The 24,567-nt window shown below is 38.0% G+C and overlaps 1 protein-coding gene across 7 annotated transcripts in view; it reads left to right on the top strand.

Moving 5' to 3' along the window:
• Nucleotides 1-24,567, top strand: part of prdm16 (PR domain containing 16) — a 234,939-nt gene that overhangs the window by 69,770 nt on the left and 140,602 nt on the right. For all 7 annotated transcript variants that reach the window (XM_037536151.1, XM_037536155.1, XM_017705810.2 and 4 more), the window contains exon 2: nt 7,643-7,992. In XM_037536151.1, coding sequence (XP_037392048.1) covers nt 7,643-7,992 — 350 coding nt within the window. The remainder of the gene's footprint in view (nt 1-7,642; nt 7,993-24,567) is intronic.

The raw sequence follows: 24,567 nt of genomic DNA, 5'->3' as shown, positions 1-24,567 counted from the left end.
TAGGGGTGTTAATTATGTTTTTTATCTCCTGTTTTTTGCTTCTTTTCCTTTGACTTTCTGCTTTCTCATGCAAGTACATTGTCTTACATGTAATATCCTCAGATATTTCTTATATGTTTACTTACTGGCTGTAAAATAAAATAAAATTATAATAATGGCCTCTTTTGCACAGTGCTGCATATGAATTGAAACCATTTAAATTTATTTAAGTGCATACCACTAATCAATGGGGAAATGTAACTGTGGTTATCATTAATATCGCCCACTTCCTCTAACCTTGATACTATGTTAAAGAAAAAAACGCTACAATTTACAATAACAAACTAGCTGCTTTGGTTCATTGTTAAGGCTCCGGTTTTCATTTTCAGCTCAAATGAAGCTCACGCGGTACTGGGACGTCGTCCAGCGATGAGGGCTAGCTATACAACTCTGCCTTTTAGTGGTCATTGTGTATTGACTGTTCAAGCAGCCGCAGTGGTCAAGGTCAGTTTCTTTAGCACTTTCTTCAGCCAGTTTGTTTTCCTCTAGCAGATGAGGTGGGGAGAGGCCGCACACACTCCAAGTTTGCACTGGCCTGGGCTGTGTATACACAGACACACTGAAACTATGTGTGTGTATAGGCTGTGTTTATGAGGTCATGCACCTCACACTTTTAACCTAGCGTTAGCTGTTCCAAAAGAAGTGTCGCAAAGAAAACAAAAGACATTTCTGAATGTGAGTTGAGGTACCTCCGACTCAGGTATGAGGGAACTCCCCTGCATTTGGTCTGCCCCATGGCACACATTTTACTGGCGAGGCAATATTGCTACTTTAAGTGTTACTTGGAAATGTTCCCTGCTGCTTTTACAAGGGGAAACGGCACAAGTTTTCTGGAAAGCATATTCGGCAACATAGCGGACCATCTCTCAAGCTTTTCACACACGTTTCTTGCGTCAATGAAATAGCCATGGTGCCATGGAAAAGATCACACATTTTCATCCCCTCCTCTCCTCATATATGCGTGTTTGATTTTTACTGCCAGACATCTTTTCCTTTTCTCCTCGCATTAAATAAGAGTTGGGCTCTGGATCCAGATAAAATCATCAAAGCTTTGATTAAAGCAGAACAGGTAAAGAGTTTCCCTTTGTGGCTCTAATGATGGCAATAATTCTGTAAGTGGGACCATATTTCTGGATTATTGAGTGCATGAGCACCAAGTTGGGCTTCATGGCACCTTTGAATTCCTTTTTGGTCAGTGCTGCTACCAGAACTGTTTTAAAGTTGTTGCTCAAACTTCTAGTCATTTTTCATTTCTGTCATAAGAGCCTTTTATAACAGAAACAGCTGCATTTTCCCATATTTGGGCATTTGGGTTCACTTATTTGGAATTTGTTTTCCTTTTTTTTGTGCTCAGCGCATACTTTTTATCATGAAAGTTGCTGGTGTTGACATACCATCCTAAAAGCGAAGTAGAAGAACCATTTACACATTCTTAACAGGGGAGTTGAGCTTACAATTGGTTGTACTGTTTTCATGCTCCAATCAATGATCAATGGAATTACACTAAGAAAAATAAATATTAATGAAAATATAACAGTTAATGCTGTAGAGAGCAAGTCAGTGTGCTTACGTCAGATCAGATATTTTACTGGAAGTGTGAACCCCACAGAACAGGTTGTTTATTTGAGTGCAGGATACCTTCACTTCACATCCCATTTAGCGCAGGGCATCTGCAAACATGAGAGAACAGAGATGGCTTCATGCACGTTGAGAGGACGCTATACTGGTGCACACCAAGCTGTGAATGTACTAAAAAGTGAATGAAGTGATTGGCTTATGAAATATGTCTCATTTTTATTTTTATTTAACCTTTTGCCTCTTAGGTTTATTATCCAATTATTTATTATACAATTTAACCTCGCTTCCAAAAAGTTGGTACACTGTGCCAAATGTAAATAAAAACAGAGTACAATGATATGCAAATTACAACCCCATTTCCAAAAAAGTTGGGACGCTGCACAGAATGTGAATAAAAATAGAATGCAATGATATGCAAATCATGTAAACCATGTTTTTAAAAGAAAATACTACAAAGACAACAAATCAAATGTTGAAACAGAGAAATTGGAATGTTTTTTAAAAAATACATGCCCATTTTGAATTTGATGCCAACCAAACATTCAAAAAAATTGGGACAGGGCCATGTTTAGCACTGTGTTTCATCACCTCTGCTTTAATAACACTCTGTAAGTGTTTGGGAGCTGAGGAGAACAATGGATTTGAAAGTTAAATGTTTTCCCATTTTTATTTGAAAAAGGTTGTGACAGGTCTGGACTGCAGGCAGTTTAGCAACCAGACTTTTTTTATACGATGCAATGCTGTCGTAATACATTCAGAATGTGGTTTGACATTGTCTTGCTGAAATAAGCAAGGCCTTTTCTGAGAAAGACATCTGGATGGCAGCATATGTTGTCAAAACATATATATTTCGTTCAGCATTAGTGTTGTCTTCACAGATGTGCCATGTGCACTAATGCACGGCTATATCATCATGAATACTAGCTTTTAAACTGTGCACTGATAACAGACTAGTCTGTTCTTTAGTCCAAAGGATGTGGAACCAATGATTTTCAAAAAGAATTTCAAATTGTGGTTTGTTGAACTACATTCTATATTTTCGACTTCACCTCGGTCTATCTTAAATGAGCTTGGGCCCAACTGTGTTCACAGGCAATGGTGATCAGATGTTCCTGATCAGAACTGTTCCTGAGCCCATGTTGTGATTTCCACTACAGAATTGTATCTGGTTTTAATGCAGTGCCGTCTAAGATCACAGCCAGCCAATATTAGTGTTCAGCCTTGTTCTTTGCACACAGGGATTTCTCTGAATTCTCCATATCCTTCAATAATATTATGTACTGTAGATGGTGAAATCCCCAAGTTCTTTGCTATTTTACATTGAGAAACATTATCTTAAAATTGTCATTCATTGTTGTGAGCCCCTCCCCATCTTTACTTCTGCTAGACTCTCTGGGATGTTCTTTTCATCCCTAGTCATGCTACTAACCTGTTGCTAATTAACCTATTTAGTTGTGAGAAGTTCCACCAGGTGTTTTTTAAGCATAAAAATGTTCAAATACAAGAGCATTTATCAGTTTCATAGTTTGATATGTCATCTGATATATTGTACTTTTGGCAATTAAATGTAGGCTTTAAATGATTTGCACATCATTGCATTCTGTTTTCATTTACATTTTACACAGTGTCTCAACTTTTTTGGAAACAAGGTTGTAGTAGTACCCAGTAACGACTATAAATCATTTGGTAGCTGCTGTGAAGCTAGTTATATAGTGTGAGTGAGAAACTGAAGTGTAGGTCCACATAGAAGCCCTTAGTGGTTTTAATTATGCTATATTATACTGCAATATAATACTGTGCATTCTCAGAGACTACTCTTTCATTTATTTAATTTTCAGTCAAAACAACCAATAAACACAACTTTTTTACAAAAACTGACACAAAATAATACATATAATATCACCCTTTTTCAGTATTTAGCATGTCCGCCCTTTGCCGTTACTACCACTTCTGTTCTTATCCAGAGACTTGATTTCAGTTTTGTCAAACAAATCTGCAGTTGTATTTTCCCTCACCTCCAAAGTTCAGTCTTAGAAGTTTGTTGAATTATCTGCTTTTCACAATCCAAGTAAACCCAAACTTGCTCATTATGGAGCTTGATTTCTTCTTATCTCTTTAAATACTGTTTATCAGATTGTGACAGTTTTGGTGGTCTTTCACAGTTGTTAGGATTCCCATATTCTTTATATATTTAAAACGATTTTGAATTATTAATTTTGGAAATTCTTGTTTTTACTTATTTTCTTTTGACTTTCCCTTCATTATGCATCCTATATCTGATCTCTTCTGAAATATCTTTTTTTTCATTGAACTTCTGAACAGACTCTACATCTAACTTTTACAATGTGAATCACTTTTGCCTGGTATTCACATATCAGTGAAAATACTAGTGTGTAATGACTACTTTTTAAACATTGATTGATTTTTTTTGACACGCAGTGTTCCCAAAGAGTATTGTTAAAGACCAGTACCTCAGGAAGGCAGAGCTGTGTGTGTGTGTGTGTGTGTGTGTGTGTGTGTGTGTGTGTGTATGCTCAGGCATGTGTCAGTATCTCCTCTGTCCTCTACTGCGGCCTGCAATAACAAAGGTCCTAGTTTTAAAGTGACGCCTTTACGATTTATCAAATAAATCTGATGCCTCCATGTCGTGGCCCAGGCCGCACAGTAGTTTTCCAGTGGAATAACAAAGACGAACAAGCGTCTCATTGTAGGCAGAGCATGGAGGAGCACAGGACCCCTAAGGTGCGAATTAATGATGGTGGCCTGGTGTAATCAGGATAAATAGTTCAGTATGAGCAAGAGAGAAAACATGGAGAGGCACAGAGGAAGGCACTATCTGTCTCCCCGCCAACCCAAAATACTTCTGGGAGACAGTGCTAACCTTGCTAGTCCATACAGAAAGCCCTATCAAAGCAGCCCAACCCCTGAGTTCAAAATGTCAGCGTTATTTTCTCGCCTTCTTAAAATGTTCCATTTCTTTTTCTTTTAGCTGAGAAGATCAGTTCAGTTTTATTCATATAGGTATAGATTTTTTTCATATAGATTTTTTTACAACAGATATTATCCAAAAGAAGCTTTGCAGAAATGCTTGTCCAGACCGATAATTATGAGGGTGATGATGAAAGAATCATAATCACAATCACTTTTTTAGTGTGATTGGTGCTGCAATAAATAAAAAACACAGAATGCCAATAGTAAGAATAGAAAGAAATAATACAAATAAATGATAAATATACATGCATTAAAGGTATTTCAAAATATACATATTCATAGTAACTTAGTCAATAACTGGGTATTTATAACAATATAGATCAGATGAGATATTATTGGAAGAAGAGCAAAGGATTCAAGACTGACTAGGGGTCTGCTTCAGATAGTGATTATACAAGTTTGCAAGGAAGATTAAACCAAGGCACTTGGATCAGTCACAGGAAAGATCTTGACTCCAGAATTTGAAAACTGCCCTTTACATTGTATGAACATTTCATGATGAATAGATCAAAATGGGCCAAAATAATAATTATCACCCATTACTGTACATTCAATTTAAAAAAACTTTTTTTCCCCTTCTCCTGTTACCATTTCAGTGATGTAAGATTTTGTAACAATAATATACAGTGTCAGAAATGAATGAATGAATAAATGTCATGGAGACAACAAATAGTAGCATATATGAACATTGACATCCCTGTCGTATTTACTCTGTTCTCAGTGGTGTGGAATCATAAAATTATAAACAGGCAAATCTCAGGCACATGTTCTTAATACTCAGGTCTAAGAGCTTGCAAATGGGCATTGGGTTCTTCAGCTTTGCACTGCTGAGTGTTGTTCCATCTAGAATAATGTTTTGCACATTACAGTCAGGTTTCTTGAATATACGTAATTTACATAGCTCATTTTCAGTGGAGTTATATGTGTGTGTGTGTTTCTGCAGGCCACTTTAACTGGAGTATTTAATAGATTTTCCAACCCTGTCTTTGCTTGTTGAAAATTGTACTCGATGGGTCAGATGCCAAAAAGAAGGAAGGGGGGAGAAAAATTTTTAATGGTTTTGAAAACACTTTTGATTCTTGCAAACAGCACCAGATAGGCTGTGGCTGTAAAACTTTAATTGATCTGTGAAAAGGGGATGTTACTACTGGGCCACATGTTCTTCAGTTAATTGCCTGGCTGGTGTGAGACTCCAATGAAGTCTGATCATTAAAGAAATTGGTAAAACGTTTCTTTGCCCTCAAAATCACAGGATGACGCAAGATCTGTTTTAAAAGCATTTGTGCTTCTTTTTTTTTTTTTTACTAGCCGAGTTTTTTACGATATAAATTTCCTGGATCTCTCAGGATAGTTGAGTTTGAGAGGCTTTGTCACCAGTGTTCTTATTCTGCGATTACATCTACAGTTACATGTCAGTTAATTTTCTGACTATTACATTTTCACTAGCAAATATCCACAAGTAACTTTAGAACTATTTGGTCTAATAGAACACGTATCTTTGCATGTTGGGTTCTGTCAACTCAGTTTACTGAGTTTTCCCAGAGCACAGTTTGGAAAAAGTAAATTCTCACCCGTCTCACTGTACATGCGTCATGCTGCTTTCCTCTTGTTTACAACAGCATTTGTCTGTATGTGAAATTGACCAGAAAAGCTTTCGAAGTGCAAATTGTTCACATAACCGATTCACCTTAGTCTGCTTGGGAATGACTGCATTTTTTTTTCACAGCTCGGTTTATGTTGCTTACAAGTAAATAGAATTTCAATTTGAAAGGAAACAGTTTGGAGCCATAAAGTTGTGTTCTTGGCAGTGCTCACAGGGGGCTGAGTCTGGCTGATTGGAAGCACTCCTGGCGTAATTGCGGCCTAGTTAGCCTTGATTGCTGGTCCTGTGTTTGGATAGCAAACTGCAGTGGTGCTTCTACAAATTACACTGAGTCCATGCGTGTGCGGTGGCATGGTTGTTGTCATGGAGACCAGGGAAAGTGTCGATTGCATCGCATGCCCCCAGCTTCACAATGATAGTAATGCAGCCATTCCATGTAAGATGAAACAACACTCTGCTTATACTCTTCAGTTTTAAATCTGAATCACCGAGTTGCTTCATGTTCCTTCTCTAAAAATGCCTCATATTCAGTTTTTTCAGTACTGATTGCAGCAGGACAGGTCGAGATGGAACCTCTTCGGTATCACAAGCATCTGCTCAGCTCCTGCTTCTAGTCATCAGCCTCTTACCATCCTTAACCACAGTGGCTAAGCACCACAATTACTCTGTCAGGCGTGGAATGACAATAAACATAGGTGACTATGGGAGAGGCTGAGGATGGCTGGTGGTGGCGTCAGACCGCAGGGTCATTGGGTCTTATTATCTGTAAGATGATCAGACAGGAAATGGTAGAGGCTGTGAGTGAATGGAACAAATCCAGCAGCAGTCTCGTTATAAGCTGGAACAGTCTGGAATGGAATTGTAACTGAGAGTCAGTTCAAAGGGCTCAGGTTTTCCATCTTCAGGGGTTGACGAAGACCAATCAAGATATGATCCTACAAGCATCTATCTAATGATCTGAGTGAACAAGTGGTGTCGACAGTGTAAAGTGACTGATATTTGCTGTGGTAACATCTTTCTTCAAGTTATGTGAAGGAATGAAAGTGACTTAAATTTTTATCTTGATTATGATTAATGCTGTTGTTAGAAGGGTTTAGGTAAGCAAAGTATACAATGTCCAAAGATATTGAAAATACAAACAATAATGATGCTAACTTGATACAGGTTAGGAGCAGATACCTTCAAAACTTTTCCATTTGTTATTCATGTTAAAAAAATAATGGAAAACAAGAGTGCACACTCATTTTTTAAATCAAGTTAACCAATAAAATTGTATATAAAGTAACATATAAAATTGCGCCATGCTTTTTGTTATTGCTGGAAATAACTACAGGTTTTAAGAGGTTATTTAATGCAGGAAAGTTAAAAAAACATTGTCATTATAATTATTACTCTGTAGATGTCCTGACTCATGTTGTTTTATTGTTTCAGATGACAGCGAGGCAGTAGAAAGCATGTATGACACAGAGCTCAACCCTGCGGCTGGCGAGAGTGCCGAAGAGGAGACGGAAGACAGCATCATGTCACCTATTGCCGTGGGGCCAGCCTCCCCCCAGCCCAACAACGAGGACTTCACCCCTAAAGAGGGCTCGCCCTATGAGGTGCCTGTCTACATTCCCGATGACATTCCTATCCCCTCCAACCTGGAGCTGCGTGAGTCCTCTGTCCCAGGAGCTGGCCTAGGTATCTGGGCCAAAACCAAAATTGGGATGGGTGAACGTTTCGGACCATACAACGGACTGCAGAGTGCCACCGTCAAAGAAACCACTTATGGATGGGAGGTAGGCTTCTTTGATGATACTAGCACTTAAAACCAAACAAATTTAAAATAATTTGAAGGAACACTAAGAAATAGATTTATCCATAATGATGCACAGAGGAATAGGCCAAGGCTAGCATATTAGCTCATGGTTAGTGTGTTATGGTAAAGTAGCATATTAGCTCAAGGCTAACGTATTAGCTTGTGGCTCACATGTTAGCTAAAGTCTTACGCTGTAGCTTGTGAGTTGTGCCTGCAATGGCATGTTCACTCATTACACACGTCACTTGATTTTATTTGATTTGATTTTGTTACATTATAAAGCTTGTTACCTTATAAAGCAATATAATGTTCCTGAATCATTAAAAACAAAATGGAAAAAAAAAACATTTAAACCCATTACTTTTACACAGACTGTACATATGCCTAGTATAATAAAGTAGTAGATTTGGAAATCTATGTGTATTAATCAGGATATGTTGACAGATGCAGGCTATGAAATTTTTATTTTTTTGAATCAGTAAATTGCCCAAAACATAGTCACAAAATAGGCCATAATAATTTACCAGAGGTCATGATCAAAATAAGTCCAAATGCAGTGATATGCAATGTCAATTTCTCAGTTAAAAAATGCATAGACGTGCTAGGCGGCTAAATGGTTTTTAACATTGTGATGTGTGATACAAAGAGTATACTGAAAAGCACAGAGGATATATCTACTTACAAGTTGTGATTACCAAATTAATGTACTGCCTAAGAATATAAACATGCCATAGAAATTGCATACAGTGATATAATAATACAGTGATATAACACTATAATAAAAAGAGTAGGTTTGGAAAGCTATTATCCAGCAGTTGTGTTTGTATTAGTAAATACATCTGTTACAAGCAGTGAATCCATAGCCTAAGCATAAAAACACCATTAACATGCCATGTAAATCTTAGACAATGACACATTAAATTAAGTCACAAGATGTAGTAATTATCCAAAAAAATAATAGATTTCACTTCTGTTTCCAAACAGTTAAGGATTAAGCTTTCACTGGAGTTCACCTATCAAAATATTCACAAAATACACCTATCAAAATATAGTTCATTTTCTTTTTTCTTTTCCTCAAACCTGTTTGGAGCTCTTTGTTCTAAAGTCTCAAACATTATACTTTTAGAATGTTGAATGGTCTAATAAATTGAAAATGGTAACATTAACATTGACATATTAATATAGGGTCAATTTTTAGACAGTCTTTATTTTTGCCGTATCGTAAAATGTATTGCACCGAGACAGCACCATATCACATCAAACTGAAATATGAATTTTAAATTGTTGAACCTCTGATAGTTAGAGTTGATGGTTTATCATATAATAACTTCTTTTCATTCACAAATAACTATTAAAAATTATTTGAAAGTAAAATGGAGACCCAAGGTATTAACATACTGTATAATACATATGTGGGAGGCAGGGTGCTCCTGGACTTAGACTGAGGTAAGTGAATCCTGTTTTGATTTGCTCGTTCTCAGCTGTGATCGAGAGGGAGCTACAAAGTATAGTAAAGATGCAACATATGCATATTCCTTGTGTATCACGGAGTGCACATTCGAACATCACTTTTTTCTTTTTATTTTCCAAACTATTCCTATTTCACTTGATGCCTGTTTTAAAAATCCTGATTACTGAAGATATCAGTTTTTCCCTATTATGCATTCGAGTGCACTCATTTGGTCACGCCACATGATACTAGGAATGGAAGAAGCGTGGCATTTGCGTGGTGCTGTATTGAACTATACATTTTCTTTTCAACATGACATTGAAGGTTATTGAAGTTGCCTGAGCAAGTTTGTTAGTGCCCACATGACCAACACAGAACTAAGGCTCTCAAACTGTCTGCATTTGTCTTTGTAGCTCATTCTATCTCTCTCTCTCTCTCTCTCTCTCTCTCTCACACACACACACACACACACACACACAGTGGACAGTATATACAGTATATCCATTACACTAATTATATATTAGACTGGCAGGCCACTTTAGTCATGTTCATGGGAACAAGCACCTGAATTTTAAATCAAATTTGATTTAAGCAGGATTTGAGCAGGAAACTAGTTGTAGAAAACCTTCAGGACCTTCTAGGATGATGATTTCCAGGAATTAAAAAATAATGATTTTGAGCTTATTTTTATTAATAACATACTTACAAACAATCTTACAAGATTTCAATTCTGTAAGTACTGTAAAAGCACTATTACTTATTACATTTTGGTTAAAAACAAAAAGCTTAAGATCTTGAAATGCTCAGCAGGAAATTATCCAATCAGGATTTTTTTTCCACTGTGGTGTCTAGGTTGACAGCCACGCAAGCTCTCCTATTTGTTATATCATCAGGAGCTGGGCTGAAGGCCTTACATGTTAGTTTAACTACCAGCATTATTAAGAAGTGACAGTGAAATCACTTCTTCATGACTCTGGAAGTGATTTCAGTTGATTGTTAGAAATGGAAATCAGCAGCAGCAGCTGTATTCTAAAGGTAAAAAAAAAAAAAAAAATATATATATATATATATATATATATATATATAAAATGGCCAAAAATATTCATGTACACAAGCACAGATTAGCATTATTGTAGAAGTGTTTTCTTTTTTTGTTTTTGACTGAGTATTGATATTGTTGTGAACTGAAGGCCTATATCTAATGGTTATGGTGCACTACTGGACATTACTATGTTTTTTGGTGTGCTAGTAACTGAAAAATATTTCAGTAATGCACTCCATATTTTGGGAAGTGATACGTGTAAAATAAAACCCAGTACATGCACAAAGCTGTCTGTACTACTATTTTCTTCAGATTATTCAGCACAGATTGTTCCTCTTCTCAAACATACTTAATTCCTTTCCTTCTCTTCCTCTCTGTTTTGTTCATCCACTGAGATTATTCTCAGTGATACATTTGACATTTTGCAGGCACACGCTGTGAGCAGCCTATTTTTTTATCATATTTTTTTCCTTCAGTACAGCTTCATATTTTGACTAGACTCTTGACACGCCCAGGGCTTGACTCCAAAAGCTACACTCTCCCTCTTAGGCCGCATTGGCTTGGATTCGCCACTAATGGTGCTCATCAGAATCCGGCCTCAGGAAAAAGCCTGTCTGTGTGTCTGCCTGACACAATGCTCAGATTTCAGCCGCCAATTTATGCGCTCAAGTACTTTCGCTTTACTTTTTATAAGGAGCTCTCAAGGCTCCACTTGACAGCGTAACGATTGACGAGGAGCACATCTACGAGCTTCAGCCCATATACGCACACACACACTCATGTAGATACACATATGCACACGCACGCTGCTCTCACACACTTGCTGAAGACCAGAGAGACATCTGTTGGACCATCTGTGACAAACCATCTATAAAAGTGATACTCGCTGGCAGCTGCCGGAAACTGGTTGAGGACAGTGTGTAAAATCCTGTCACTTCATTTTACGATTTCTATTTAGTTTTAAGTCCATTATTTTGATTTTTTATGGAAGCAGTGTGGTAGCCTTCTATAAAAGCTCATCTCTATAATAGCTACAACGGGTGTTGCATTTTAAGAAGTTACACAAAAGAGAAATAAATGACAGAGTCTCAGAAAGACCCGCCCATTAAAAAAAAAGAAAATGAAAAAGAAAAAAAATCATGAAAAATCTCTAGGCTGCTTTCTGAAACATCCTGTCTGCCTCTGTTGCTGGCCATGGCCAGAGGGGCCAGAGCTCTTATCGGAGATAGTCATAACAGTCAGGCATGGATAGCCATCACTGGACTCCCAGAGGAGCTGGACCGGACTACGTCAGTGTGCTGCCCCTGCACAAAGACAAATAGACAGTGTGGAGAGAGGAGTGGGCTAACAGCACAGGGTCAGAGGTGTTAATAGAACTGGATTACAGCAGAGCCACAGTGGGCCAAACACAGACAGATACTTGCACAGTTAGGAGTGCTGGTTTTGGATTGCATTATAGGGGAAGTTATATTTCGAATTTGGGATAAGTATAACTACATGTTTTTGATGTTTCTTTATATTTTCTTACCTGCTGATGCTAATGTGAGTCAACACAAGTGTAAATGTCAATGTTTATGTCAGCTTAGACAAAAAAGGCATTACAGACAAGGCACAAGTTGGCTAGATCTCAGATTTCGTCCTTAGGAGTAGAAGTGGGCAATATGACAGTATATACCATTATTGTGATAAATTAAATGTCATGGTACATCACAATTCTCTTCTCTGCACATTGTGAGACTGTCAGAACATAAGGAACACTTCCCAGCTACAGAGCATCATTAGGCCTGTTTCATTGGATTTAATGCTATGCGTTATGTGAAATCCTGAAAAAACTTAATTGTGCTCCTAGTTTTTGATAGTACTTTTTGATAGGGACTTTTTTGTCTGTTCCAACTCAGGATTTAATATTGTGATAACTGTCATTTATTGTGAAAATTTTATGAAGTATTATGATGTTATATGTTTGCCACTCTTATTTAGAAGTCTGATTTTGGGAAAGGAAAAATATTGATGCCTGTGAACTCTTGATAATGACTTTTAAGTGTACCTTGGACAAAAAATGAAAACAAACATATGTATACTTTGATCAAGCCTCACTTCTCATGTGAAGCCCAGATAACCAAACTGAAGCTTTCTTATTTTGGACATATTACAAAAAAGAACCAAGTAATTGGACAGTTTTGCTTGGAACAATTGAAGGTAAAAGAAAAAGAGAATGGCCAGCAACAAGATTGTTGAAGACAATCAGAGGAACCCTGAACAAGTCATTACGAATTTCTGGAGAACTGCCATATGGTCACAGGGAGTTGAAATTGACTTCTACTACTACTACTAATAATAATAAATGCTTACATATTGAATAGTCATTTACATTTTATATCAACAGGGTCAAGTTCTGACAGTTTCCTGTTTATTTAGATTTCTTTTTTTTACTAAGTTCAAATGAAATAAATGTCCTCTTCTACAACTATGCTGTTGATTGAAAGTTAAGAATCCACTTTTTCATCTGTTTGTTTCAGTGAGTTATGAGATTTAATTTATATTAAATTACCAGAGCTTGAAATATTTGTCCAAACCCAATAAAACCTATTTGCCGATGTCGGGTTTGGACATCCTTTCTTAAATATGTGTCATGCCTGGGATAGGTTCAGATTTCACGTTTGGGTTCACACAAACCTAACTGATTTTACCCTGCACTTCACCCACTTTCGTTTTTCTCCTTATACTTCATTACTAAGTCCTAATTACTACCTTAAATCATTTTTCATATGGCACAAGGGGCCAGAATCATTTTAAGAGAGTAAAGTTTAGTACGGACATTTTTTGTGCATAAATAGTCATTTTGTACAATTATATAGTATTGTACATTTTGTGTATCTGTTCTCTGATGATGGTGATTATTGTCTACACAGGGAACTTATTCAGCACTTAGAGAAATGATGGGTTGGTTCATGTCAGTTCTGAGTAGGACTTTGGTGGGGTTGGTTTGTGTTAAGGCTTAAAAGGTAATGCTTTGTATCAGGTGAGGTCAGGCTCTGGACAGGAATTTCTTAGGCTGTATTAGAGTTCAGAGCAAAAATTCAGTCCCCATAAAATTTTACAAATTCCACCATGCTTTTTATATGCAGCGAAAACTGTGACTTTTAAGGGTTACAGTCACTTCAAATGAAACAGTACCAAAACAGATGGGAGTTGGATATCAGCCCTGTTGTGCAGTCAAAGTTTTAACATCTTATTGACCTTGTGTTGGGAACTAAATCCACAGCCTAATTCTAAAAGGTCTGGTTTAGATGTACACTTGAGACTGGAAGACATTACAGAAGCACACAAACAGAGACAGACAAACATTTACGCATTTAAGTGTGCACACTCTATTACTGTTTGTAGGTGTTTCTGTGCTGCAGGCCAGAACACAGGTGTGAGGTAATGAGCACAGTGGCAGTTGCAGGTGGAGGAGGAGGAGGAGGAGGACACTTTCCTCCATCTGTCCCTCAGGCTGTGCCTCTGTCCCGACTGAAGAGGTGTTAACTCAGATTCATTTCAGCAAGACGGACAGCTCAATCTGCGGCATGCTTAGCCCCCGGGGTTTCCACACAGCCTCTCTCCCTGCAGAGCGCCTTCGCCAGCCAACAAGAGACAGAGCGCGTCTATTTAAAAGCCATTATGCTTCCCTTTATCACAACATAATATAACACTGGCCCCTGCTACAGACTGTTTCAATCAGGTCTGTTCTTCAGTCTCCTGGAAAGGCCCCAAGAGGAAGGACTCTAGCCAGTGGCCCTGTCGGTTTAGGGACCCAGTAGCACGATGCTCTATTATAAGCGGGCAGATTGGTGCCAGGTACAGTATTGACAGAAACGTTGTGGAATGTCGAGTGGACTGACATCACCTGATGCTGACAGTCAGGTTTGAAATAATGTCAGATAGCCTCCATAGGGGACCACTGTCAGTGTACGTGTCCATCTAATGTCAGACGCTGTCAGATATATCTAGAGGCGACTCTATAGAGGATGCCTGTGTATGTGCTATCCATTTATCCTGAGACAATGTCATTTCACAAGTGTGTTTGGTAATTGGGTGGGTGCGCAGTGACAGAATGGCATCTTTGTGTTAGGCACTCTCTTTCCACTTTCCGTTTACTGAGACTTATCCTGAGCTTAGCTGAGCCTACAGCAGTAATGCCAGTGGCGCTCTTGGCATTTTAGGTGGCCCAACTATGTGGACTTCTCTCTTTAGATACATTATAGAATCCTGATAGGAAGATTTTAGGTGAGACGACACTGGCATGTGGCTTATGTAACTTTATGTCAGCATTTACCTTACACATGTGTCCCTTAGTCATAAAACGTTTTTGGACTATTGATATAAATTATTTTACATTTAAATAATAAGTACAGCCATAAACATATATGAATAAACTGATAATGATACTGTAGTCTGCATGAATAATCTCTTTTTTGGTAATGGCTCACATGGCTGTAATGGCCAAGCTGCTATTAGGCTTGTTTTTAATGGTAATCTAATTTACTGTGCAAGCGTACGAGAGGCAGTGCCACGGATACTTCTTTATTCAACCCATTTCACCAGGGCAGTCAGATAGAGGCTCTTTTATTCATCACGCTTGCATTCGGCAGTGAAACAAAGGAGCCAATGTATCAGGGTGAATCAGAGGGGACTCTGGATGTGAACTCTGCAGTGGCATTTCTTCAAAAGCCAGATTAATGATGTGTACACACACCATGCCCTCACAGTGTGACAAGGCGTGGCGGAGTTTTGATTTAAAACTTCTCTCACCTCATAGATGACTCTTACCATCATCTTTCATAAGCACTCATGTACTCATCCCTGAATCCTGCTTAGCTAAGTTGATTGCATTGCTCAAATTCACATCTTTGCAAATCTTGCACCATGTGAGATTAGACAGCTAGTTTCTATGCTGTAGAGGGAAAGTTGAACTACTAAGCAACTCTAGAGCATAGTTAAGAGTTCAGAATTTCTTAAAGGCAGAGTAAGAAGCTATTTTCTGGACCACGGAGTGATTGGGAGTGACCGTAGTCCAATTTACATGTGCTTACTGCTGGTCATTTTGCTCAGGAGTACTTTTTTCTGATGGACAAAAACATAAATAACTGGACATCTTTAATAGGTTCCCCTCAGTGTTTCTTTGTCATGCTCTTGTGGAAGTTTACCTGCCACTGTCTCCTTTGGCTTGTAAATTAGGGCTCTGCACTAACATTTCTGTAAAACTGCTTTGGGACAAAGCAAAATAGAATATTATTCAGTTAAAATTCAAAATGTACCAAATGTAATAAATGCTGTTCTATATCACAGAGGCTAAATCTTTTTGATTTTAGTGTGTTATTACTGTTATAATGTGGGAGCTCAGGTTAAAGTAAATTGTCATCTATTCTGAGAGATTTTAGCATCATATAAAATGTGAAGCCATCTGAATTACTGTATTGATATTCATATTCATATAAAAGTTCATATAAAATTATACTGTAGTTTTTTGTGTAATGATTGCCACGTGATCACTTAGAATGATGATTTGCTGTTTGTTGTATGCACTAGCCCGACTTTTCTACCGGATTTTCCTCCAGTTTCTAGATATGTTCTGTTTGACCTTTGTGATTGATGGCTGGCACATTCTCCATTGGTATATGTCACCTATCTCTGTGCCTCTCAACTTCAAAGTGCTTTGACCTAGTGATGACTTTGCTGCAGTGCAAACTTTCTGTTTGCCTTCATGGCGTTGGGTACTTTTCCATATCAACATTATTCATCTCACCAAAAAAAAAAAAAAACAGGGCCCATTGCCTGCTATTTTCTTGTATTTGCTGTGCTGTTGACATAGTGATACTCAGGATTGGACGTCTTCGCTTTGCGCCTTTGGTATACGTGACAGATGCTCTATTCTCCATGGTTGTTCCTCCAAGGTCTGCCCAAATTCCTTTGTGTCCTGATCCCTCCTTGACAGCCGGCTTTCATACTTGTGGTTGATTTTTGTTTGTCCTTGTGCTAACGTCCCTTGAAGCGTTTGCGCCACACCTCGCCGCTATCTGTCCTGACCCTACCTTTCACCTCCCTGTTTGTCCGCCTTTGTGTGGAATAGCTCAGCCGCCAAGCACATGTGTAGATAGCATTTGACAGGCCACAGTTAGCAGCTTGTCTAGTCTGTTTGTGGGGCTGGGCAGCTTTTATCTTGAAACAGGCCAAAGAACGCAACGAGAGATTCTTATAGAGGAAAACAGTGACAATGATCAGTGGACACAATGATCGTAGTCAGGGTGAACAAATGTTGGCAATGAAGACAGAAAACATATACTGATGTCAGTTGAGATGCAAACTTTGCAGAAATTTAGTGAATTCTTCATATACTACATACATTTTTTATTGTGTAAAAATTTTTTAATCAGTTTTAAAAAATCATTAACGCCTTGAATCAAGGACTTTGCCAAGTAGTTTGGCATTGTGTCAGACACAGTAAGCAAGATTCAATGAATTACTTGAAAAAGAGATTGAACACTATGGTTTTCATGGAAAAACAGTTTTTGTGGTTACTCAGAGTTAGCTCATAATTTAGGAATAACTTCCTATGCACCACAAATATTGCCAAATAGGGAATAAAATATAGTGCTGCTTGCGTGGTCATATGGCACTCATCGTGTAAATGTTCTCCGTGTCTTTCCCACATAGCGTAAACTTATATCTTCGCTGTGGTCTATCCCTGTTCTGTTGACCAGAGCTGTGTGGTTTTGCATCATTTAAGGGAAACCTGGGTTTACACACAAAAAGAAGGAACACATAAAAACACCATGCCTCTCTCGCTCTGCCCTGTAATATCTTCCATTCACATTCATTTTATGTAGGTTTTAAACATGCCATTAACCAATTTAATCCAATTTTCCCTGTTTTCGGAGCACTTGACTAGAACAGATTACATCTAATATTAAACATATGGTCTGTGTTGCTGTAGAAACATAGAAGCGCTGTTTTTCAGAGCTGTGAAAAAAAGTCTGTTTTGTGTCGCGTCCCCCGAGCAAACATTGTCAATTATTCCCATGAACACGGTAATTGATAGCAGGGGAAGCAAGCTGCAAATTAAATGTCAGGATTGATTACCGCACTGATGCCTTATCATTTGTTAATAACCAATTACCCCCATCTGTTAATTAATCTTGGACCTTAATGAAAATTATATAGAGAACAGGGCAATTAGGGGTTCTTAATTCCGCTGATTTGGCTTGTTGTTGTTGTTTTTGTTGTTCCTTACTTTCTTTTTTCAGACATTTATGGAGGTCAGAGACAAATGCAAACACTTTTCTAATTTTTGTCCATCCATTTTTCAGCATGATCATTCTGAACTTTTATTTCAGGCAAATGTTCTTCTGCTCTGAAGAAGCAGGTAACTGAAGCTCAGAAAGTGCTCTCTCGCTCTCTCTCCTTTTCTCTCACTCTCTCACACACTCTCTCTCTCCATGAACACCCATCATTCAGGAACGTGTTGATGAATAGGTCCATCAGGAGCTCTTTTGGCCCGAGGGTACGGCAGACGCTGCCTCTGCTCTCCACTGAACTGAATGATGGTGTTTGTCAGCCTTGTTTACGTTGCTAATTACAGTTATATTTTCATGCTGGAAATGTGCATTTGTCTCACTGCAATGATGTTTGCCTTCTTTCACTGAAGTAAATCAAACTCACTCCCAGAGACTAGCTGTGAATACTATCTTCAGATGTTCATGATGATACATAAGGCCTTACATCTCTCCGATATGTCCTGCAGGCATGTAAGTGCTACATTAGACAGTGTTAGATTAGCCTTCACATGTGAGTGCTCGGTTTTGCTAGTGACAGATGACATAAAGAAGTATGTCAGAAGTACAGTAGGGATGCAAATTTTGCAGATTTTGTTCATTACCAGGCAAGTCTTACAGTTGTGAAATCTGTGCAAAAAACAATGTGAAATGCTTCATATACACACACTTATGAGTGAACTCAATTGAATTCTGTATACCACCAAAATATTAAAAAGTGTTCCCTTTATGGATCGAAAAGGTGAGGCAAGACATTACCATGTATATAAAGTAAATAGCCAAAACCATATTAAACATACAACCCACTGTGCAAGATGTAAATAAAAACATAACATTTGCACAATGTTGTGCAAATCATTTAAACCCTATTTTTACATTTTGTTTCAAAAAAGTTGTTACCGGAGCAAAAAGAGACTGGTAAAGTTGTGTAATACTAAACATGGTAGAACTCCCAACTAATTAGGTTAATTGGCAACAGATCAGTAACATGATTGGATATGAAAAGTCTTTCGGAGTCTTTCAAAATGTAAAGATAGTGAGGAGTTCACCACTCTCTGAAAGACTGCACAGTGCAACAGTGACGTTTAGTGCAAGACTTTTTTCAACGTATAGCAAAGAATTTCACATTGATGAAATGGCTGAAATACGCACTGATGAACCACAGAAAGTTATATTTTCGATTCTTTACTGGGCCAAATTCAAACAAACATTAATGCCATGACCAGGGCTGGATTGGCTCAGTGTTTAACAATAGCTCTTGAAAAACATCATTGTCTTCTCTGTAATTTTGCACATTTGTATGTGATTTCCCTACATTGCCATGCATCACACTTTCTCTTGGATAACGTGGATAAATTTTCCTATCACATATACATTTGTTTTCCATTTGATACATTGATGTAGATATAACTAATGTCTTCTTGATTAGTGGCCCTGAACCAATCACCTGTACTCGCCTATTCAAGTAGGTGACTATGTTTACTGAAAATTTAAATGAAAATAATTTTACATTTTTTATTAGCCAAATATTTAGTCAAACAATTGTTTGTGGATTAATGGTTAATTGGTTAATCATTATATCCCCATTATATCCCTAAAGTAGAGCCTAAAGTATTAAATTATTGTACAAACCCAATTCTAAAATAGTTTGGTCAGTAGGTAAATGCAAATAAAAACAAAAGGCAGTGATTTATAAATCTGTTTTTACGTTCCAAAAAAGATGAGACAGGGGCAAATCAAAAGTAGAAACTTTGTGAAATGTTAAAAAAAAAACATCTTACATAAGTAATGCTCGGATTTTAAAAAAGAGCATCCGGGAAAGTCCTTGTCTTTTAAGAGCGAGGATGGGTTGAGGCTGAGCACATAGGCAACAAAGTGTCAGCAAAATAATCCAGCAGTTTAGGAATCACATATAACATTACTCCCTAGGGATTGCAAGGATTTTACCTTTATATGTATATGTATATTGCAAAATCAGAGACTGGCCTGCCCTCAGTCCATAGCTGTCTCCTATTGGAAATATGTGTCTTATTAAGCTCAAAATGCCAGCAAATGCCCTGTACCATTGCACAACAAAAAATTTGTATAAATGAAAAATGGCAAAAAAAGTCTGTTTTCAAAACTGGATCATTTGGTGTCTTGTGTTGCAAGCATCAGATTTGGAATAAACATATATTTACAAAAATAATGACATCCATAAGGTAAAATGTAATGAGGTTTCAATTGAATACACAATTTATTAATCTCTGCTTTCACATACTATTCCAACTTTTTTGGAATTGTGTTTGTATAGGCATTCACATGATCCAACAAAAAAAAAAATCTGGGCAAAATTATTCAGACCAAGCATGTCAGCAAGGTGTTTTTTAATTAATTGCAAGTAAGAGTGGGCTGTGTGACAGCATTGTATCGCATCATGATATGTTCTGGGCATATTGTGGATATGTCAGTACTTAAAGAACACTGACCAAATACATGTTTCAAAGCATAATTAGTACTGTTTAGATTTTCTGAGTGCAGTTTATGAAATGTTAAAAATAAAAACCCTGTACTCTTTTATGATAGTATTTTTAAAATATGTCTCTACCAAGAATGTCAAACTTTATAAAAACAAAATATCATGATACATAGGTATCGAAGGAATAACTTAGCATTGTGATATTGCATTCTTGCCATATCGCCTGCACCTAGTTACAAGGCATGTCAAGGTTGCGTTATCTTGCAAATATAACTGCAGTGTGGTATTGTAAGAAAGAATGAAAGTGTTTTTAAACCAGACACTACCCTCTTTTTGTCAGTCTGAGATATTTTAAAGGTATTTTAATAGGGACTGCAAGCAAAATAATTACATGTGATCCTGGTTTCATCGCCAACTTTGATATTAATCCGGAATACAATAAATCCATAATGATTCCATAATGTCGTTGGATCCAAAACCCAGTGAAGAAGTAATATTTCTCAAGTTACTCCAAGTTCAAGTTCTTTGTCTTTGTTAGAGCAACACTTCAGTTCCCCAGGTGTCTCATAAAGTGTTTCCCTCTCTCTTTGGAAAAGACAGATTTCTAGTGTTATTGTAGCATTACTTGTGAGATGGCTATATTTCGGGGACGAAAGACAATGATGGCTTTGTGTTAAAAAGTGTTGAGGTCTTGAATTTGCTTTTATGCTGGAAAGAAATCCAGACTTTATCACATAACGAGAGTCTCTTTCTCTCTCTCTCAACTGTGTCTGCTAGCGTTTGCAATGTAGGAGAAACGAGTTCTATTTCTGAATCATTTCTGCTTTCGTTCAGTCTCTCTTCAGCTTAACCCATCTTCATAAATCTATCGTTCTCCTCTGTGGGGCACATTTTTCACATTAATTTCTGTCTCTGACACCAGTTGCTTTTTTAAAGACACTATTTAAAGATGGACTACAAATTTGTCTCCAAGTTGGGTGATATCATGCCTGTGTGTTATGACACATTGAAATATATAGTTAGCCAGTGGGACACATTATCTGACGCTTGTTGTCAGTTTGCCCCTAAGTCGAAATTGGTTTTCAACATATAACTTTTTCTTTTTTTTTCTTTTTGTAATTACATACTGATCCGATGACACAGCTGGTTTTTGAGAAAGTACGGTTAAACTTCTTTGTAGCAGCCATGCAAATGTGTCAGAGTTGAAACTATTCAGGGTATTAAAATTGTTCTTTCGGTAAGCGTGAACAAGTGCTTGGTGGTACCAAGTACTTAGCAATCCAGTGTTTGCTAATAGGATCACAAGATAGGATAGAATCTCTTTCTTCCTCTCTTTTTTTGCTTTCTTTTACTCTCCCTCTCACACACATGCCCTATGTTATCAGGAAAGACAGGGTGTACAGACTCTAAGAGTGTGTGTGAGAAAGGATGAAGTTTGAGCACTGTTTCAATTCCGTGCGCTTTGCCTCTTTGTCTCTGTGGCAGTGCTCAAGCCCTCAATCATTCCATCTTGACAAGTTGTCTAATACTCAAGTGCTTTCTCACACTGCACTAGGAAGCCGTGTCCTCAGCAGGTTCCTCGTACCATTCGGTGCCATGGGATTCAGCCTGACGTCCATGTGCTCACGTCCTGAATCTAAGCTGTGACAGTCACCTGAGGTGACCAAGGCACTGATATGGAGATCCAGCAAGATATGTGTTATCAGCTTTGTTCCATTCTCTTAAACCAGGTGGACAACTTCAGTAAGATCCACAGACGTTAAATACACAATGCGTCATAGGACTTGATAAGCCAATGACTCTCAATTCATGATAAAGTCCCTTTTTGTAGGGCATCGAAAGACGCCTGTTAATAGCCAAGATATGATTTGAGCTGTGCACAACAACAGTGATAGAACTCATTGTATTGAGCAGTGAACTAAGAGGAAGTTTAGAGTGATATCATGGTGCAGTACCCTCTGCTGGACAGTGCAGATATGCTAATGATATCTCATGCTGGGTGAATCAGTGGCTGAGCTCAGTGAAAACGCCTGGATCACTTAATGGACTTGCAACAGAACAAAGAAACTTGTCTTTCAAGACTTTAAACTGCAAAGACCTGTACGTGGACCCACACTTTAATTTCTCATTCTCTTAACTGCATATGCTTATCAAATAATTTGTAATAGCTACTGACAAATATGAGTTAAGACTGATAACTGACAAATAAGTACACAGTTTACCCTTTTAAGGCCAACACAAAAAAGCATGACTCCTCAGTGCTCTTATTTGATATATAAAGAATATCATCTAACAGAGCTGAAAATTCTTAGCTTTTTGTTTCGTTTGTGTCACAAAATACCATTTAGAACAAGAAAGCACATGAACAGAAATATAAGTCACATTTTATCATCATTCTCAAAACTAAGTGCTGACTGATCTGAATTGGAGTTTTGTGCAGTCACTTTGAAAAAAATCAAGGTGCATCAAACTAAACAGGAAGCCCTGTGCATCCTTTACTGCGATAGGAAACACTAGCACTTGTAAACTTGTAACTCTACACGTAAATCCATTTTATTTACTTTTCTCGTCTCTGTCGTGAGACAAGGAAAGTACAAGAAATGGATTAAGACAGACTCTTCTTTGCTCTCCTCCAGGTCCTCTTGCTCCTCCTCCTCCTCTCGTCTTCCACTTCTCCCCTCTTGAGCACTTGGACCTCACTCCTTCTAATTCGGCCTTATCAGTGCAGTAATTTAGTCTGCACAGCTTGGGTTTCTGTCGGCCACCACCGGCTCATTGTCCCACGCAGCTGTAGTTTAGATAAACCCTCAGACGGAACAAAGTCCGCCCTGACCTTTACAGACCCAATCGCACTTGTTTCCCCCAAAACTAATTTCTGTGGCTTGTGGGCCTGGGAGGGCGTTAGAGGCAGGATGAGTGAGCAGGGATGGTGGGTGAGAGAGAGAGAGAGAGAGAGAGAGAGAGAGAGAGAGAGAGAGAGAGAGAGAGAGAGAGAGAGAGAGAGAAAGAGAGAAATAGACAGCCTGAAAAGACAGAAGAGGAGAGAAAGAGGATTTAGATGCTTGGCTGCCCCTGGCTGAGCCTGCAGTGCCACTCACTGCTCTAGACACTGTGCTCTGACATGCTAGCAGACTGTCCAAGCAAGAGCGCACAACAGGGGAATACATTACTTTTCATAAAGGAGGCAACCTTTCATGCCTTTCATTTATTCACTGAAACAGGCACCCTTTACTAAAATAGTGCTTATTTATGTCATACCTTTTTGCTCAATAAATTGATTGTCACACTTTATTTTGTTGGCCATCTGTAGCCTGTCTACAGATCAGGGGCATGCCTATCGGGGGGCTTGGAGGTCATGAGCCTTCTCTCTCCCTCCTCAAATTTCTGACTGCTCTAATGAAAATGGTTGTCCAATGCTAGTGAAAATGTTACAGAATGTAATTTATCTTGCGCTATAATCCCAAGGCTTCTTCCATTGTCATGCTTTTTTCCTATGTTAAATAAAGTGACTGCCAAAGCTCTTCATTAATTAGCACAAATTTTCAGTGGCAGCTATTACTGCGGCAACATTTATATGGCTGCATGCTACCATTGGACGTTTAAGGTTGCAGTTTTAGTGGACACAGTAAGTACAACCTGTTTGCCTGTTTCTGGGGATTGTGGGAGCATAGCTAGACTTTTCTAATTCCCAATGTAAGTATTTTCTTACCTATAGCAAGGTAGGCAAGTAGCAAAGTTGACCATGGTAAAGAAAACAAAGTTGAATACTAAGGGAAAAATTACGACAAGATTGTATTCTTCATTCACCCGAGATATCTATGCCTAACTATCTAGTCCTGTGAGATGTGGATCTCTGGGTAATTAGCCTTTACCTGCTGAGGTATGCAGTCAACTGCAGTTAAATGCAAGTTCAGCAATCTGCTGTTGTGTTTAAAATTTTTTTGTCTCTCTGGTTATAGTAACTTCAGTAAAATAGACAAGATTTACTATATCGCTGTCTCCAGGATGCGATGCTTCTAGCTGGCCCCCTTAACTTGAATCCAGTGGCAGAACAATGCTAGGGGTATGGTTAGGATTTAAAATTAGTTTTTAAGTTGAGGGTAAGATTACAGTGAAGGTTTAAGGAAAAGTTAAGTTGAATTTAATAGATATTTAATTGAATTTTTACATTAAGCATGAACAAGGGGAGCATCTGCAATGCATCTACAGTGGTACTTAATTTAAGGTTTTAAATTAAGTTAAGATTTGATTTAGATTTTTTAAGATGTTAAGGTTTAAGATTATATAAAATA

Source organism: Pygocentrus nattereri, chromosome 29 (assembly GCF_015220715.1).
Source record: "Pygocentrus nattereri isolate fPygNat1 chromosome 29, fPygNat1.pri, whole genome shotgun sequence".
Taxonomy (NCBI): domain Eukaryota; kingdom Metazoa; phylum Chordata; class Actinopteri; order Characiformes; family Serrasalmidae; genus Pygocentrus; species Pygocentrus nattereri.
This window is presented reverse-complemented; position numbering and strand designations above follow the sequence as displayed.